This window comes from Pongo pygmaeus, chromosome 10, assembly GCF_028885625.2.
Source record: "Pongo pygmaeus isolate AG05252 chromosome 10, NHGRI_mPonPyg2-v2.0_pri, whole genome shotgun sequence".
Classification (NCBI taxonomy): domain Eukaryota; kingdom Metazoa; phylum Chordata; class Mammalia; order Primates; family Hominidae; genus Pongo; species Pongo pygmaeus.
This window is the reverse complement of record NC_072383.2, coordinates 50,018,037-50,034,780: the sequence shown is the minus strand read 5'-3', so window position 1 is coordinate 50,034,780 and position 16,744 is coordinate 50,018,037. Positions and strand designations below refer to the sequence as shown.

At 52.4% G+C, this 16,744-nt stretch overlaps 1 protein-coding gene across 2 annotated transcripts; it reads left to right on the top strand.

Moving 5' to 3' along the window:
• Window positions 1-3,401: 3,401 nt before the first annotated feature.
• On the top strand, window positions 3,402-15,669 carry KRT82 (keratin 82). 2 transcript variants are annotated; one of them, XM_054444947.1, is made up of 9 exons: window positions 3,402-3,870; window positions 5,647-5,855; window positions 8,237-8,297; window positions 8,970-9,065; window positions 9,443-9,607; window positions 12,566-12,691; window positions 13,342-13,562; window positions 13,807-13,838; window positions 14,402-15,669. In XM_054444947.1, exons 1-9 carry the CDS (start codon window positions 3,460-3,462, stop codon window positions 14,620-14,622), a joined length of 1,542 nt encoding a protein of 513 aa, XP_054300922.1. In that variant the 5' UTR covers window positions 3,402-3,459; the 3' UTR covers window positions 14,623-15,669. The 2 variants fall into 2 exon arrangements, with proteins under 2 accessions (XP_054300922.1, XP_054300923.1); XM_054444948.1 differs by having other exon boundaries at window positions 3,421-3,870; window positions 14,405-15,654.
• Window positions 15,670-16,744: the final 1,075 nt, after the last annotated feature.

Here is a 16,744-nt window from a genome sequence, read left to right as displayed (position 1 = left end):
GACTCAACTGCTCTGTGCCAGGACCTGGGCTAGCACTTTGCCCTTAAGAAGCTTCCAGAGTAGGGGGTGCAGTAGGGTCTTTCCCCTCCTGTCTAAGCCAGACCCACAGCAACCACAAGACAAGGCCTCATATGCAGTCCTTCCCAGGACCTCAGAACTGACCACGGTGCCCCAAAGAGGTTGAGTAAAGTGTGGGCCCAAGTTTCCATACACCTTTCTCATTGCAGATGGAACAGTTTTCCCACTCAGGCCAGGACACGTCTTGCAAACCCTGCCACACACGCCACCTCCTCACCTCCTTTCTTCCCCCTGCCCAGGCCCCAGCCAAGTCCCCTGACAACTCCCACCAGCAGAATATTTGAGTGAGAAATCAACACCCTTCAAAATATGATCAATTCTTGCTTATTCATAATATAATGGAATGACGTTATCAAGAACTCGAAAGCTCTCCATGGCCCAGGGATTCAATGAATGAGAGTTCACAGCCAAATTTCTTTCAAGTCTGTTTTATTTAAGTCAATATTAGACTTGCTGTTCCTAAACAGAAATGCCCCGATGACAGAGGAGTGGGAGGGAAACAGGCTCATGTGAGGGTGTGGGAAGGCAGCTTGGCCCAAAATGTTTGCAAGAAATACACCAGGAAAAGCCTATTTTAATTCTCCTGCATTAAGAACTGCCCTGTGAGATTCCTGCAAAATAATCTTCCAGGCTCAGGACTATTCCTCTTCTCTTGTGCTAGCCACATCTCTCTTCTGGAAAGTTTTCCTTCCTTTTAATCTTGCCCTTTTCACCTTTCACTCTCACTTCTTTTTCTACTCACCTTTCCCCACTGCCACCCCACGCACCTCCTCTCTCTCAACCCCCCTTTCTCCTCCTGTCCTGTATTTTTCACCCTTCTTCCTCTCCCACTCTTTCCGTTTGACAATCTGTTAATATTGCCTGCTCTTTCTCTTCTGACCTCCCTTTTTCTATCTCCCTGCATCTGAACGTCTCTGTTCTGTGTCTTCAGCCATGGCTGACACTGAAGCTCCTTAAGCCAGGACACCACATTCCCTGCCCCACAGCAGAGGCCCAGGATAGTGCACTCAGAGGAGAGGTGGCTCTTTCTTTGGTGTTTTTCCTCACTCTGAGGGGACACACTGCTGAGCCCCAGAAGGACACAGAAGGAAGCTGGTGTGGAACTGGGGGTGAGGTAGGCATGGGGTTCTTCTTTGAGGCCTTCAAAGGGTGGTTTTTGTATTTAATTTGAAGAGTCATCAACCCCCAAAACACCTGCCAAAATGCATTCCAAAGGCAAGTAGAAATTGTCTACTGCACTGCCAAAGTGAAGACGGAGTTCACTGCTCCAGAAGAAAATCACACCCTTCTCAACTGCCTGCTCCCTTATGCCCCCTAGTTCCTGAACCCACTTTCATAAAATGCCGCCAAGCTGTCTAGGTCTTGACTGAGTCCTGTCCTAGCTCACACTCAGAGGGCAACCCTGGACTCGGGGGGCTCAGGGAACAGGTGCCTTCCACCCACAATGAATCCAAGGAACCGCCCTGCCCTCTGCTCCTGAGCTCTGGTTCTGGGCTCCGGGAGCCCAATATGCTCACTGAGGCCCTCCTCTGGCCTGGACATGGTGGGGAGACTCTGCTGTGTCCACTGATGCAGTGACCCCTGCCCTCCGGTGCTGCCCACTGTCTCCCTCACCCCCTCTAGTGGGAATCTGCTCTCTGGTGGGGCCTCTGAGTGTCTCCATCAACATTCACACCATCCTGGGCCCCCTCTGTGGACTCAGTCCAGGGAAGAGTATGGTCTTCTTCCCCTGACACCCTGCAGTTGGACCCCCTCACCCAACCTTCTGCCTCCCATCATGGCCTGTGGTCTCGCCTTGCACCCCCCCTCCTCCACTACTCTGGGGCCCACAGTCAGGACTATGAAAAAGGGGACAGGGAGTGTGAAATGTCACAGTGAGACTGAGAATTTCCGAGGCTCAGGAAACTTTTGAGATCCAGTCTCGTAATCCACAGGTTGGAAGGCTGAGGGACAGGGACAACAGAACATTTATGGGCAGCAGATTCCCAATTCCTCGCCTGGGCTTCCCTGCTCTGGAGCAGCATGGCAGGGTGAAGTCAGAAGGAACAGGATGGACTCCCAGCTGATCAGCCACAAGCTGTGTGACTTGGGGATTCTGCTGTTAACTGCTCTGCTCCCCATTTTCCTGTCTGTGGCATAGTAACTACCTCATGGTGTGGTCGGGGAATTAAATGAGACCATGGATGTAAAGAGTACAGAGTGGTCCCAGCACATAGTAAATGCCCAATAAGTGTTTATTATTGTTATTATTATTATTATTGGTTTGATTTTGACCTGGTAATAAGTCTCAGTGTGGAAGGGAAAAGCCAGTTGGCCATGGCAAAAGTTTCACTGATGCAATTGATGGAAAAGAGGAGGAAAGAGAGTGAGGCGGGGACTTCAGACATCTCCAAAGATCTGTGTCTGTGACCTGAGCTGGAAAGAAAACCTGAATCCCAAATCCACCTGAAAATTCCCAAGGGCAGCAACTCTCCCCAGAGGCATCCTCAGGCCAAAGCTGGCTCTGTTGACCTCAGGGACACTCAGGCTGGGTTGGGCAGAAGGGGAAAGGAACAGCCACATGGAAGCCGAGACCTGATGCTGAAATCATGCCTTCTGGGGGCCCCAGAAGTGTTGGGGAGAGCGTCCCTTCCACTGCCCTTCTCAAGCACCAGGCCTCTCCTCTTGAGTTCCCTGCAGCATTTGTGGACTGATGGGCCCTGTAGGGAAGCGTCTATGCCTGGAGCCTGTCTACCTTCAAGACCCCCATGGGACAGTGGGTCACTGAGCTAGAGCTCAGGAGGGTTAAGGTCTGGCCTGTTGTAGGGAGGCTTCTCCCACCCCAAAAGCCTTCCTCCTGGGAACTTCCTGACTCACCTAGAAGCCCACAGAGGGCACTTGGGTTGAGGATCTGCAAAAAAGCCTAGGAGCAGCCTTGGGGGAAGAGCCAGAGCATCTTTAAGCATATGGGACTTGCCCTCTAATCCCAGAGAAGCCAGGGTGTATAATTCAAGGCACGCCTCTCCTCCTATGAAATGACATAGTCCCAACTCTCCCTTTCCTTGAGGCTGAGCCACTGGATACATGGAACATATCTGTCTGGTTGGCCCCTTTCATCACCCCCACAATCAAGGAAGGAGGACAAATAGGATTTTTATAGGGCCCAGCAGCACTTACCATTGGCCCCTTCTCTTTGCTCTTCGCTACCCTAATTATCCATCTTGCTACTTAGCTCTGCCAATATCCCAAGCTCATAAACCTAGTTTAATGGTGATTTGGGATTTGACCCAGCTCAGCCCTCCAACCCCCTACCAGATAAAAGGGGGGAACCTGAGCCTGACTTGATCATCCTGCCCCCGTTCTTTCCTCCAGGGCCCCATTTCTCTTCCTGTCTCTCCTGCCATGTCGTACCACTCCTTCCAGCCAGGCTCCAGGTGTGGCAGTCAGAGTTTCAGCTCATACTCGGCTGTCATGCCCCGGATAGTTACTCACTATGCAGTGAGCAAGGGGCCATGCCGGCCCGGGGGTGGTGGGGGCCTCCGAGCTCTGGGCTGCCTCGGCTCACGGAGCCTGTGCAATGTGGGCTTTGGGAGGCCCCAGGTAGCCTCCAGGTGTGGAGGTACCCTGCCTGGCTTCGGGTACCGACTGGGGGCCACCTGTGGGCCTTCTGCCTGCATCACCCCTGTCACCATCAATGAGAGCCTGCTGGTCCCACTGGCACTGGAGATCGACCCAACCGTGCAGAGGGTAAAGAGGGATGAGAAGGAGCAGATCAAGTGCCTCAATAACCGCTTCGCATCTTTCATCAACAAGGTAAGGAGGAAGTGGCCCAGGGCTGTGGGAGGACCCACTGCAGATCTGGGGTCTGGTCTTGTTCTGGTCCAAAGGAACCAGGAGGAGACTGACATTGAGGAAACCTCAGTTTATCCAGTGGCCTCTTTCACATTCCACGACCACCAGCCTTTGAAAGCCAGTTAGATCAGACTCTGCACTAAACATTTCTGCTTCCTTGTCTTTCTTAAAATATATCATCTTTCTCTGAATATTATCTGACAAAATCACCAATCACCAAGATTGCCTGAGGTCAGACTATAAGAGGAACTTCCAAAGCAATACTGAAAGGAATGACCAGAGAGGCAGAGAAATGCCCTTCCTGATGAGGCTTAAACAGTAGAACCACCTTCTGTGTGCCTGAGCTATGTCACAACTCTTGAGCCTGAAGGTGAGGACGGGCACTGTGACCTCAGAATTTCCAATCAATTTAGGCCTGGGATGAGAGGAAAGTGGACAGTCAGAGCTAGAGGCACAAGGTGACGGTCACGGAAGTCTTACATCTGTCATCCCCAGAGCCACTGAAAGGCTGCTAGGAAGGCATGCCTTCAGAAGGTGCTGAACTGGCCTGCCATCCCTCAGCAGCCTCTGGGTCCATCCCACGCCCCAGGGAGGCTCTTGGGGCGAGGATTCATTCCACAGTTTGAGCTGGTGTTTCTGGTGACCCTAAGGTTTAGGGGGCAAGAGTCCTGGGCCAGGGGTCAGGAGCCCTGGCCACTGGTGTTGACTCTACTCCTACACCCGGAATCCCCATGCAAGCCATTCACCTCTTGGCCTTTGGATGGTGCTGTCCAGTGAGGAAGGGGAGGAGTGACTGTGGGAGATTAGAGGAGGTAATATATGACAAAGTGCTTCACAGAGGAACTTGTTTAGTCAAACTTACAGTTTTATTTCTAAAGCTTATTAAGTTCTGGCTAGAAACTTATTCCAAAAACATGGGCCCTGATTAGCAACAACATCACACCACCTTCTGTTAGGCTGGGAGCCTCCTGTTGATGCAGCCACTGACCAGAAGTAGGGCAATGCTACTTCTGTAGTTTTCTTGACAGACAATGCACAATATGGAAAATTCCAGAGCAAGGGCTGGAGACCACGTTCCCTTAGTCAATGTCCAGCCGGGTGGCCATGGTGAACTTACTCAACTCCTAATCTCAGTTTCCACTTTACGAAAAGGGAGGAGGTCAGCAGCTGTCCACATTACTATGACCTGGACTTTTTTCAGATACAGCCATGTAGGATGCAGTACAGTAGGGGAAAAGAGCTTAGAGTCCCTTGATCTGACTTTTCCCGAGTGTCCCTAGGCTGTCATAAAGGAAAGCCTCGACCCCCAAGCTTCACATCCTCTGACATTAGTATGAAGTTAACAGAGTCCCTTCCCATACACTGTCCCAGGTAGGAGCTTTGGGAAGCAAAGTGAGGCTTGAGGGGACAGGATGTCTTGGTCAAGGTCACGAGGATAGAGAGAGGCAGGCAGGCAGTGCTGAAACAGGACTTGCCCAGGCCTCTTGGAGAAGTACTATCCACTACAACATGCAACCTCTGAATGGAAGGTAGGGGTCCACTAGGCTCTCCCAGGCAGGGGAGACACAGAGACACATATCCTCAGATGCCAGTCTATGCACAGACCCTGATTTTTGCAAATTCTAGTGCACTGGTAGCCATGTGCTGGGAGAGAAGGCACAACTCATTCCATTGCCCTCTCTAAGTCATGGTCCCCAGGATTTCTGCTGCCTGGTGACATTCCATTCTTGGCTGCAGGTCCGTTTCCTGGAGCAGAAGAACAAGCTGCTGGAGACCAAGTGGAACTTCATGCAGCAGCAGAGGTGCTGCCAGACCAACATCGAGCCCATCTTTGAGGGCTATATCAGCACCCTTCGGCGGCAGCTGGACTGTGTGTCCGGGGACCGCGTGAGGCTAGAGTCAGAGCTCTGCAGCCTCCAGGCTGCACTGGAGGGCTACAAGAAAAAGTGAGTCAGTGCTGCTTTCACCCCACTGGTGGACCTGGGGCAAGGGACAGAAACAGTCTGGGCCCTGATTCCCCATTTATAAAATGGGAAGCCTAAACTTAGTTCACTGGGTGGCAGAACAGTTAGGTGGGATCATGTCAGCAGGGCACCCCACTTGGCACACTGTGGGAGCTCTGAGGCTGTGTATTGCCATCTCTCTCCCCACTGCTCCACCTAAATAAGGCCCTCAGATCTCTCTCTCTATGTAAAACAAGCTCTTTCATGTGTGGCTTCTGGAGCTCCAGCTTCCGGCTGAAACTGCCTGTTGTGCCTTTGCAGATCCTGAACTACTTCCTAGTGCCTTTGCAGATCCTGAACTACTTCCTATTCCACAGACAGATCCCCAGGCCTCTTCCCTCCTGGCTTTTGTTCCTGCTGCTTCTCCTGCCTGACACACCCCTCTCAGCATCTCTCTGCTCCATGTCCAAGCTACCACAGCCCACCTTTTCTCTCACCCCCAACTCTGGCTTCCTGCACAGCCCTTCTGCCGTTTCCCCGCATGTCAGGCTCTAGCTCCTTCTGCCTCACTTCCCAGTTCTTTGTGGTTCCTGTTTTATCTTCTGCCATACTTGCTCCCCCTGAGGACGAGCTCCAGGTCTGATTCACAGCTTGGAGTAGGTGGTTGATAAGCATATGGTAATTAAGTGCTTGCAAGAGGCTGAGGCCCAGATAAATTTTCTCACCAGGTGCTGGGCCAAGTGCCCCATGGGAATCCAGTGTCCCATGGGAATCCAGTGCCCCATGGGAATCTAGTGCCCCGTGACAGTCCAGTGTCCTATGGGAGTGCATGTTAGAGGGAGGCAAGTTGAAACATGTGTCTTTCTATTGAGGAGAAACAGGGCAAATATACTGAGAGCAACAGGTCATAAGCGTTTGGGTCGGTGAAGTGGAGCCATGTTGGGGACATTTACTGCAGGTGTCAACCACATGCCTACTCAATGCCAGACACTATGCTAGAAAGTGTGGATGCTATTGAAAGAAAAAGGCTAACTCTTTCCCAGTCCAGTGTGCACAGACCACCTGCACCTACACACAAACAGAGCAGAAGGGAGAGGAATCCCAAGAAAGGGAAAGAGCAGAAGTCCAGGAAGCCTTCCTGGAGGAGGTGCAATTTGCTCTGGCCCTTGGAGGATAATGGCTCATTCCAATGGCATTATCCTCCATTTTGGAAATGGGGAAAGGACAGGAATGGGTGGCAAGAAAGAGGAAGGGCCTGCCAAGTGAAGGGGACAACTCTAGCAGACTGTGACAGGTGAGATGCAGTGAGGCTGTGGGAGGGCTGGAGGCCAGCCTGTCAGCAGAAGCAATGCCTTTCTTGAGGAGTGAGTAGCAAGGTGAGATTAAGAGACAGGATTTGCAGCTCAAGATGAGAACTTTGGCTTTTAAAAGTGAGACAATCGGAGAAGGATGAGGTCCAACTGGTATTTTAAGAATAGTAGCAAACACTTTCACAGTACAGAGCCTGTGCCAGGCACTGTCCTAGTACTCTTCAGGTATTAATGCATGTGACATGTTAGCTTACAACAGCCCTGTGAGGCAGAACTAGTGTTAGCCTCATTCTATGGATGACAAAGCTGTGCATCATGAGGCAGAAAGGCCAAGTCACTTACCCAACTTGCCCACAGCTTGCACGGGACAGAGCCAGGATTCAAACCCAGGGGGCTAGGCTCCAGAGTCCAGGGCCAGTGCTGCAGCAGTTCTGCTGGAAGAAAAGAGAGATAGGCATGATGAAGCAGAGAAGCTTTTAATGGATTGATGCTGTTCATCAAACTGAACCCCCTGACCAATTTCCTCTGCCTTAGGGGAGTGGTGAGTGGGCTCAGGAGCCCCAAGGAGCTTGAGGAAATAGCCTGGCTGTCTCTGTGGGTCTGGTAAAATGGATAATTGCTACCTCTGCAAATGGACCACAGGTAGAGGCCAGGCTCTGAACCCTCCCAGCGAGGAGGATGCACAGGGTCAGCCGGGAATTTCAGTGACTCAGAAAAAACATCTAGGACAGCAGCATAGCCTTCTTCTACGTTCACAGGGGAGGCCACTAGGTGAAGTGAACCTCCTCGGCAGCAAGAGAGAATGAAGGTAGCCTTAAAGAGGACTTCCCAGAGGAGGACTCATCGGGGGGGGAAGGCTCCTGAGGAATGGGGAGAAGAGTAACCTTGAAAAGTGGCTATTCATCCATCTCAAGTGGGTGGAGGAGCTAGAGTTGCCAAGACAGGGCTGGACCTGGGCACTCCCCAGGGCATTCAGTCAGTGACAGGCAGAGTTGCCCCCAAAGGCCTGATGCCAAGATCTCTTCCAAAATCCACAAGCCCGACTAAAGCATTTTTTCCTGCCTTTTCCATCAGATACGAAGAGGAGCTCTCCCTGCGTCCCTGTGTCGAGAATGAGTTTGTTGCCTTGAAGAAGGTGAGGAGGACGCTCAGAGAGGCAGAGCCCCCGAGCTGGCCTGCCTTGCCCCAGGCCACCTAGCCCTGAACTCAGTCCAAACGTGTCTGCAGCCCACCCACTCTGAAAAAGGGTTTTTCGCCCCTCAGACCCCTGTGCCAGCCCCACTAACCCTGAGAATGAGGAAGGCCGGCCTCCTCTCCCCCAACTTTGTCCCCTTGCAAAAGGCCAGCCATTGGCCTGGCCTCCACTTCCCCACTCATGCAGACCAAAGCCGGGTTAAAGTCATGTCTAACCCTGCCCGAGCAGCTGGAGATGGGACAGATGCCAATGCCAAACCAAAACAAAAGCTCAAAAGCTCTTCCGCAAGCCCCCAAGTACGACAACAATCGCGATGGTTCCTCAGACAGGTAGCCAGGTATTTCCAGGCCCAGGCTCTGCAAAGTGGGCTTTGAGAGGCTGCTGCTAAGGCTCATTTAAACCCCACCCCCTTCAGATCCTTTCCCATCAGGAAGCCAGGCTCAGACCTGGGGTCCCAGGGCTAGGGACCCCCTTTTCCCCACCTTGGCTCCATCACCCCTTTGCTGCCCATGGGTGTCCGTGAGGAAAGGTGAGCTCCACGCCTTCCCACTGCCACCAGCTTGCCTGGGAGGTGGCCCAGCCAGGTCACATTCTGTCCCTGCTCTGCTGCAGGACGTGGACACAGCCTTCCTGATGAAGGCTGACCTGGAGACCAACGCAGAGGCACTCGTGCAGGAGATCGACTTCCTGAAAGGCCTGTATGAGGAGGTACTCACAGCCCTGACCTTGGGTGGTTAGTCAGGGCTGGAGCCAAGGGATCGAGAGGGCAGCAGAGCGGCCGCCTGGTGGGTGCATTTCAGGACAAGCATGGAAAGAGGTCTGCACTGTACAGACGGTTCTCAGGCAGTTAAGACTCATGGAAGTTGGATCATCCATGCCATGGCTCACAGGCCCCTCTGGGAAAGTCTCCACCAAGCTCTGGGCAACTAGAGGGTGGGGACAAGGAGTCAGTTGGTGACTGAAGCCCAGAACAGCCATAGCAGAGTTCTATGCACTCTGCTCTGGGAAGGTCAGAACGGGTTCTCCCCTTCTCCTGTCCCCGGACGCTCAGAGCTCACTCCTTCTCACCTGGGCCCTGCCCCCAGGAGATCTGCCTGCTCCAGTCTCAGATCTCAGAGACCTCGGTCATTGTGAAGATGGACAACAGCCGGGAGCTGGACGTGGACGGCATCATCGCTGAGATCAAGGCGCAGTATGACGACATCGCCAGCCGCAGCAAAGCCGAAGCCGAGGCCTGGTACCAGTGCCGGGTGAGGCCCGGGGGTTGGGGGCAGGGAGACTGGAGAGGTGACAAACCAGGGGAGGGGAGGACCCCCAGACTCCTTCCCCACAGAAGTGGGTGAGGAGCTAATGAGAGCCACGCCATGCCACAGACACAGAGAATCCCATAAAGCCCAGCTGCTGTTGTTTCTGCCAGGCCCCAGGCCACTTCCCTGCAGAGCATGTGGGAAGGACCCCTCCCCGCCCCGGACAATCCAGGCCTGTCATCAGGGTGTCAGGGCACCCAGCAGTTTTTACCTGCAGACTCACTGGAAGTGCTCCCGTAGGCAGCGTTCAATAAACACTAATTGGTGATGATGGCAAAGAGGGCTCTAAGCTTCAAGGCGTGGGAGGAGGCTAGTGGCATGGGGTGGCTACTAATGGTAGAGCAGAAACAGTGATTAAGATGGCCTCAGACTTAATAATTAGGGGCTTGCTTGGAGGGCAGGGGAGCCCTAAGGGTAATTAGATCTAACAAATATCATCAGCTCAGCCTCTCCTGCCCTGCCTGTGAAAGGCGCCATGCATGCATGCACTCATTGGTCCACTCATTCAACACTGTGTATTCAGCATCAACCACGTGCCAAGCACAGTTCTAGTAGCTGGAGATACAGCAGGGAACAGAACAGACACTAGTCCCTGCCTTCATGTCGCTTTCATTCCAGAGACAAGCTGGGGGCCAGGGTAGGCTTGGAGGGGCAGGGGGATGGATGATAAACAGGGCACGTAAGTGCAGTGGATGTATGTTAGACTGTGATACCAAGTGCTAGAAAGAAAATAAACCAGGGGAAGGGTAGGGAGTGTTGGAGTGCAGTTTCTAATAGGGTGGCCAGCAAGGTGCTTCCCAAACCAAAACACCAGCTAGCAGGAAGTGATTGCAAAGCTGGAGCAGCAAGTAAAGGGAGTTTGATGACAAAGGGAACAAATTGTGTCACAAAGGCAAAGGTGTTGTCATTTGATCTAATCTTGAAGGACAAATAAAATTCAATGGGCAGATGGGGGGAGGGTGTGCCAGGCTGAGCAGCGGGTGCTAGGACACAGCAGCAGAAAGTGAGGGGCCTGGAGTGCCATGTGCTGTGGAGATCGGGCTGCAGGGGTAGCTTGAGGCCAGGTCACAGCACATCTGCAGGGCTGTGCTAAGTCATTTGGCTTTGTTCCGAAGGCAGTGGGCGCCACTGCCTAGAGAGTGCCCAAAGTGATGCTCTGCCCATCTTCTGGATCTCCATGGTGGTTGGAAGTATGAAAACTTGACCTGGAGTCAGCTTCTGGTGAACCTGTCTGTGGCCCACCCACGGCCAGGTTTCACTCTGGCTGGCCCATCCTCTGGTTGCCCCTGGCAACCACCGTCAGCCATGTTGGGTTCAGGATTACAACCACCTCATTTTCCCATCCTGCTAAGTCAGAATCGTAGAGAAAATTCTATTAGTTAAAGATTGCATTTGGCTACCAGGACCAGAAATTCTAAAAAAAAAAAAAGTTAAAATTGAATTTTTACTTTTTTCTGAAGTAGCTTGAAGTACAAAATAGACTGCCCAGGATGACACAGAGGTTCTGTGACATCATCAGGGGCCCAGGATCCTTTGAGTTCACCATTCTGCCATCTGTAATACATGTTCCATCCTCTTGGTTGCCTCATGTTCCAAGAAAGCTGCAGCACCTCCAATCTCACATGCTTACGCCTGGCAGCAAGGAGAACAGAGGCGAAAAAAGCCAACTGGGTCATTCCCCCCTTTAAAGAGCTTACCCAGAAGCCCATACAGCCACGGTCATAGATCTCATTGATTGGAAGTCTGAGAAATAGTCTCTTATCTGGGCTCATTGTTACCCTAAATAAAAGCAGGGTTCTATTTGATTCTGGGTTTTTGCTGTTGTTGTTATTTTTGTTTTTTGTTTTTTGTTATTTTGAGATGATGTCTTGCTCTATTGCCCAGGCTGGAGTGCAGTGAATGGTGCAATCTTGCCTCACTGCAACCTCTGCCTCCCAGGTTCAAGTGATCCTCCTGCCTCAGCCTCCCAAGTAGCTGGGATTATAAGCATGCACCACCATACTCAGCTAATTTGTGTATTTTTAGTAGCGATGGGGTTTCACCATGTTGGCCAGGCTGGTCTTGAACTCTTGACCTCAAATGATCTGCCCACCTCAGCCTTCCAAAATGCTGGCATTACAGGCATCAGTCACTGAGCCCAGCCAGGGGTTCTGTTTAAAGAAGAGGAGAATGGATATTTATTGGGCAACTGCAGACTTTCCTACTGTAACCAAATAACAAAAGAGCCAATGAATGTGATTATGTGCTTATCTCTCGTTTTGCATTTTCTATATAATATGCTCCCACCCACTATCAGAAAATCTAAAGTCAGCTAATTTTTTAAAACTTACAAATGTAATCTGTACACACTACTATTCCGAAATTGGATTCAGAGTGCAAAGGTTTTTATAAAAAAGTGTTACCTCAAGGTAGGACATAAATTGAATTTTGTTTTTTTTTATTATTTTTAGGGAAAACATACAATTGTTCTCAACCTGGTGGGCAGACCCATCCTGATGGGCAGTCCTTGGTCTGTTAGGCAAGCCAGGCTGCGCACAGAAACCCCTTCCAAGGTCCAGAGGCATATCTAAAAGGGAGAGAGTCCTCAGGTGAACTTGGGCTCTGGGACAGAGAAAAGGACCAGACACAGAACAGCTAAACAGAGGAGGGGATCTCAGAGGTTGGAGAAAAATCTAACAAGCCTGGAGCTGGGGATGGGGTGAGATGGGAATCAGGAGCAGCCCACATAAAGGACCCCAAAATTGCCCAGAAGTGGAAGAAGGTAAAGGAGCAGAACCAGTATGAGAACCAGAGAGCACCCGAACTAGGAAGTCACGGGAGAAAAGACTGGGAACAGTGAGAAAAGAGGCTAGGAGATGCCACCTTGTGGGGCCTGGGGCTCTCACCTCTCTGTCCTGGCAGTATGAGGAGCTGAGAGTCACAGCTGGGAACCACTGTGACAACCTCCGCAACCGTAAGAACGAGATCCTGGAAATGAACAAGCTGATCCAGCGACTGCAGCAAGAAATCGAGAATGTCAAAGCCCAGGTGAGACTGGGGAGGACCTTCTTGCTGCGAGAGCCATCCTAGGCTGACTGGCCAGTCTGTGCCATGCAGGGCGGGTTCAATCCCTGCTGTGAGTGCCGTTGAAGAGGGAATAAACTTGTGCTGCCTTGCTCAAACAGAAGCAAGCCCTTTCTACAAAAGGGCTGACCTACAGCAGGATGAGCAGCCACAGGAAATAGTCAGGTCCCCAACAGAAACGAGGTGACCAATGTCAAAGATGAAAAGCAAGGATGCTTCACTAGGTGCAAGTATAGAAAATATGCGCTCCACAGTCCCTTCAGACCCAAAGACTGTGATTCTATGATCCTGAAATTCAAGGTGACCCTCAATTGTTCATAAAATCAGACCCACTCCATTCTCCTGGGCTAGGGAAGACCAGCTAGGCATTTAAAACCTATTAGCCCCGCAGAAATTTCTCAGCATACTTAAGAGGAAAATCCCAGTTCTCTTGGAGGTATTTTAGACAGAAAACCCATCCCAGTTCCCTGGAGGAACCAGATGTCGCAATCCTAGGATGAGGCTCGCAAATGTGAGCCTGGCATATAGCCACCCCCGTGTTCTCTCTGCTCTTCTGTGAGTCTGGCTTGGGGCTCCAGGGCCCCCAGTGATGCTTTTCTGTGCCCCTCCCACAGCGCTGCAAACTTGAGGGTGCCATAGCTGAGGCAGAGCAGCAGGGCGAGGCAGCTCTCAACGATGCCAAGTGCAAGCTGGCAGGGCTGGAGGAGGCTCTGCAGAAGGCCAAGCAGGACATGGCCTGTCTGCTCAAGGAGTACCAGGAGGTGATGAACTCCAAGCTGGGCCTGGACATCGAGATCGCCACCTACAGGCGCCTGCTGGAGGGTGAGGAGCACAGGTGAGCTTCTCCGGGAGGTGGCGGGGCGGGGGGCGGGGGGGGGTAGGTCAAAGACAGGCACCAGGTGTGGCCATTACCCAGCCCTCTGGCGGCGGCTGCTAGTATCTCTCACCCCATCCCCCACCCAGTCATTGAAAACCCACAGCAGCACATGGTCCACAGTGAGGGCGGGAGTGGGGAGATGCTGCATTTACCTGCATCTATTTGATGTAGTTACCTGTCTTCTTTTTCCTGTCATCCCCAGGCTGTGCGAAGGCATCGGGCCCGTGAATATCTGTAAGTAGATGAGCTGTGCCCCACTGGCTCTGGGGTCTTGGGGGTTGATCACCCCAACACAGGCAGCCCACACCACCCCTTCCCAGACCTCTGATGCCTCCCCTACCCCAAAGGAAGAGCTCTGTCTGCCGTGAGCTCCCAGGCTGGTGGAAAGGGCTATCCAAATCTTTTGGGAGTCAGACTAGCAGCAGATTTGCAACTGCATGGTCCAAGTGCTTCAGGGCCCAGAAGCCACAAAGAACCACCCTGACAAGAGGATGCTCTTCTAGAGGAAGAGGATTTGAAGCAAGCTTAGGAAGGAGGGACCAGTAGAAACTGAGAAAGGGTGAAGCTGAATCCGGCCTGGCCTTGCCCAGGCTCTAGGGAAAGCAGAGAGGTGCATGGGGACCTTGCAAGCACTTTATGTTGCTAGGGTGGGAGACGCGGAGGCTGGAGGCTGGAATGGGGGGTCTGTAGAGGTGAGTGGCAGGAGGTGGGAGGAATGGCCTGGCTGAGTAGTTTCAGGGCAGTATACTGAGAGCCACATCGTGTGGGGCCCTGAGCACCCCTTCCTGTTCCCACAGCAGTGAGCAGCTCCAAAGGCGCCTTCCTGTACGAGCCATGTGGGGTCAGCACGCCTGTCCTCAGCACTGGCGTCCTCAGGAGCAGTGGGGGCTGCAGCATCGTGGGTACTGGTGAACTGTATGTCCCCTGCGAGCCCCAGGGTCTACTGAGCTGTGGGAGCGGGCGGAACTCCAGCACGAAGCTAGGAGCTGGGGGCAGCTCCCCCAGCCACAAGTGTTAGCATGACCCCAGACATCCAGGAGACAGGGCCCCTGCCCCATGGCCCTGGATGTCACACTCCCACCAGGGCTGAAGACAAGGATGTTCCAAAACCCCACCTCCCTGTATTGACTCCACATTCCCCTCCAGTGTTCCCTCCTTGGGAGCTGGGCTGCCCCTAGGACCCCTCCTTTGCCTCATGAGTCACCTTCCACTCACCTGTGTGCAGACCCTCAGCTAGGCCCAGATGGTGGGGACAGACGGCAGAGAAAGAGAATGCATTGCTCTTAACCGCAGAATGGCAATAACCCCCAAAAGGTCAAATGGGCACACCACAGTTCTGCTCTGTGGATCATCCCATGGAAGTTTCCTCACAAAGCCAGCTCCTCTTCCACCACAGGCTCCACACTGCCCTTACTTCAGGCTCTCATGCCCCTAAGAAAAGTGAATTTCCTTTAACACCACCTGAAACATGCACACTGCAAATATCAAAAGGAGACACCCCCAAATCCCACTCTAAATTCCAAAGTCAAGTGCCACGATTTCAGGATCTGTCAGGACCTGCCAATGTCCTCTCAGCACAGAGAATCAAGAGGTGGCCTTTGGGCAGTAGATTTACTTTCTCAGGTATGTTGAACCCAAACTATGAGAATAAATCTTTCTCCTGAGCTCACATTGGCAGGTGATGTCAGGCAAATGCCTAGAACAAAGGGCAAAGGGATATGGAATGTTTACTGGACAGATGGAAAACCAAAAACAGATATCATTTGCTCAGTGGAATTAGTCCCGCCTCCACCCATCCCCTTCTGTACACAGCCGCCCCTTCCTGTTCCCCATCCCTTTAGCTCCTTTTGCTTTGAGTGTGATATGACAGTGATGTGGGGCTGCCCCAGCTGACTTGAAGGCCCTGGCTCAGGAGCTCACAGATGGAGGAGGTGTGGGCTGACTCTACCTCCCAGAAGCCCCTCATGCCAAGCCTGTCCCACTGGGGCTCCAGGGCCTCTTCCCTGAACATCTGGGCTTCTGTTCAAAATAAACCTACTCTGTTTGTGGATTATAGAAATCAGGATTATTTACTCTGCTTTGTGGAAAGTGTGATAAGGCTGAGGGGGAACTGGTGAGCAGCTTTTTGGGACTGGAGTCTTAGGAACAGAAATGAAGAATATTATACAAACAGAAACACTACATGTAAATAATTTGCAAATGGCCTGCGGAAGAAATAGGGCTCCATACAAATCACACTTAAAACCTGCACGTCACACCCCAATGGTTCGCAAGTCACTTGCCATGTTAAAAACCACAAGCCCATTGCACACAGGCCTCCTCACCACATGGTGCCCTATACACATCCTAGAGAAAATCCTTGGGGTCCTCTATCGTGTCTAGACTTAGCAGCCCCCAAGCCCTAGGCTGTGTCCCTATCCTGAACCATTCTCAGTGCCTGGATACCCCCAGCTCCAGGAAAGCAGTGAAGATGGTGGAAGCCCATGGAGTGAGGAGGACCAGGACACTCCAGTCTCCTCTCCCCATTTAGAAAGCCCAAGACCTGGAGATTTGGCGGCAGTGCTTCCACCCTCTGCGAGGCCTCAGTCCCCTTTCCTCTGCCTCACCGACCCCCTGAAACAGCCTCTCCTGGGGGGTGCTTTCCCCCTTATGTCTCCCCTCTCCTGAGAGTTGGGATGACTCCCCACTGTCCCCAAAGAGCACCCATGCTGCGCCAAGCCCTGCATTAGAGGCTGGTGCTGCAGAAATGACTAAGATGCCCTCTTAACCTTGGAAGGATGCTCAGCCTCCCGGAGAGAGGATTCATAAATAATGAGGGCCAAACAGCATGGGAGCCCCAAGAAGCAGCTCATGACTGCCTGGCTAGGGACAGAGACAGGATCACAGGGAAGACTGTATGGACAGGGGCTGAAGGGAAGTCTAGAGTCAGATCTGAGGGCAAGCATAGTCAGCAGAACCCATTCCTTCACATTCTCATTGGCTCAGTCTGCATCTCTCAAGCACCTGCTATGGGGCTGGCTACCCAGGGCCTGGAGACTCAGTGGGGAATGAGACAGCCCTGGTCACAGCCAGTTTACCCCATAAGCGCAGTAGACACTGTATGTGGGGCCGATGGTAGAGAATGTAAGATGGGGCAGCCA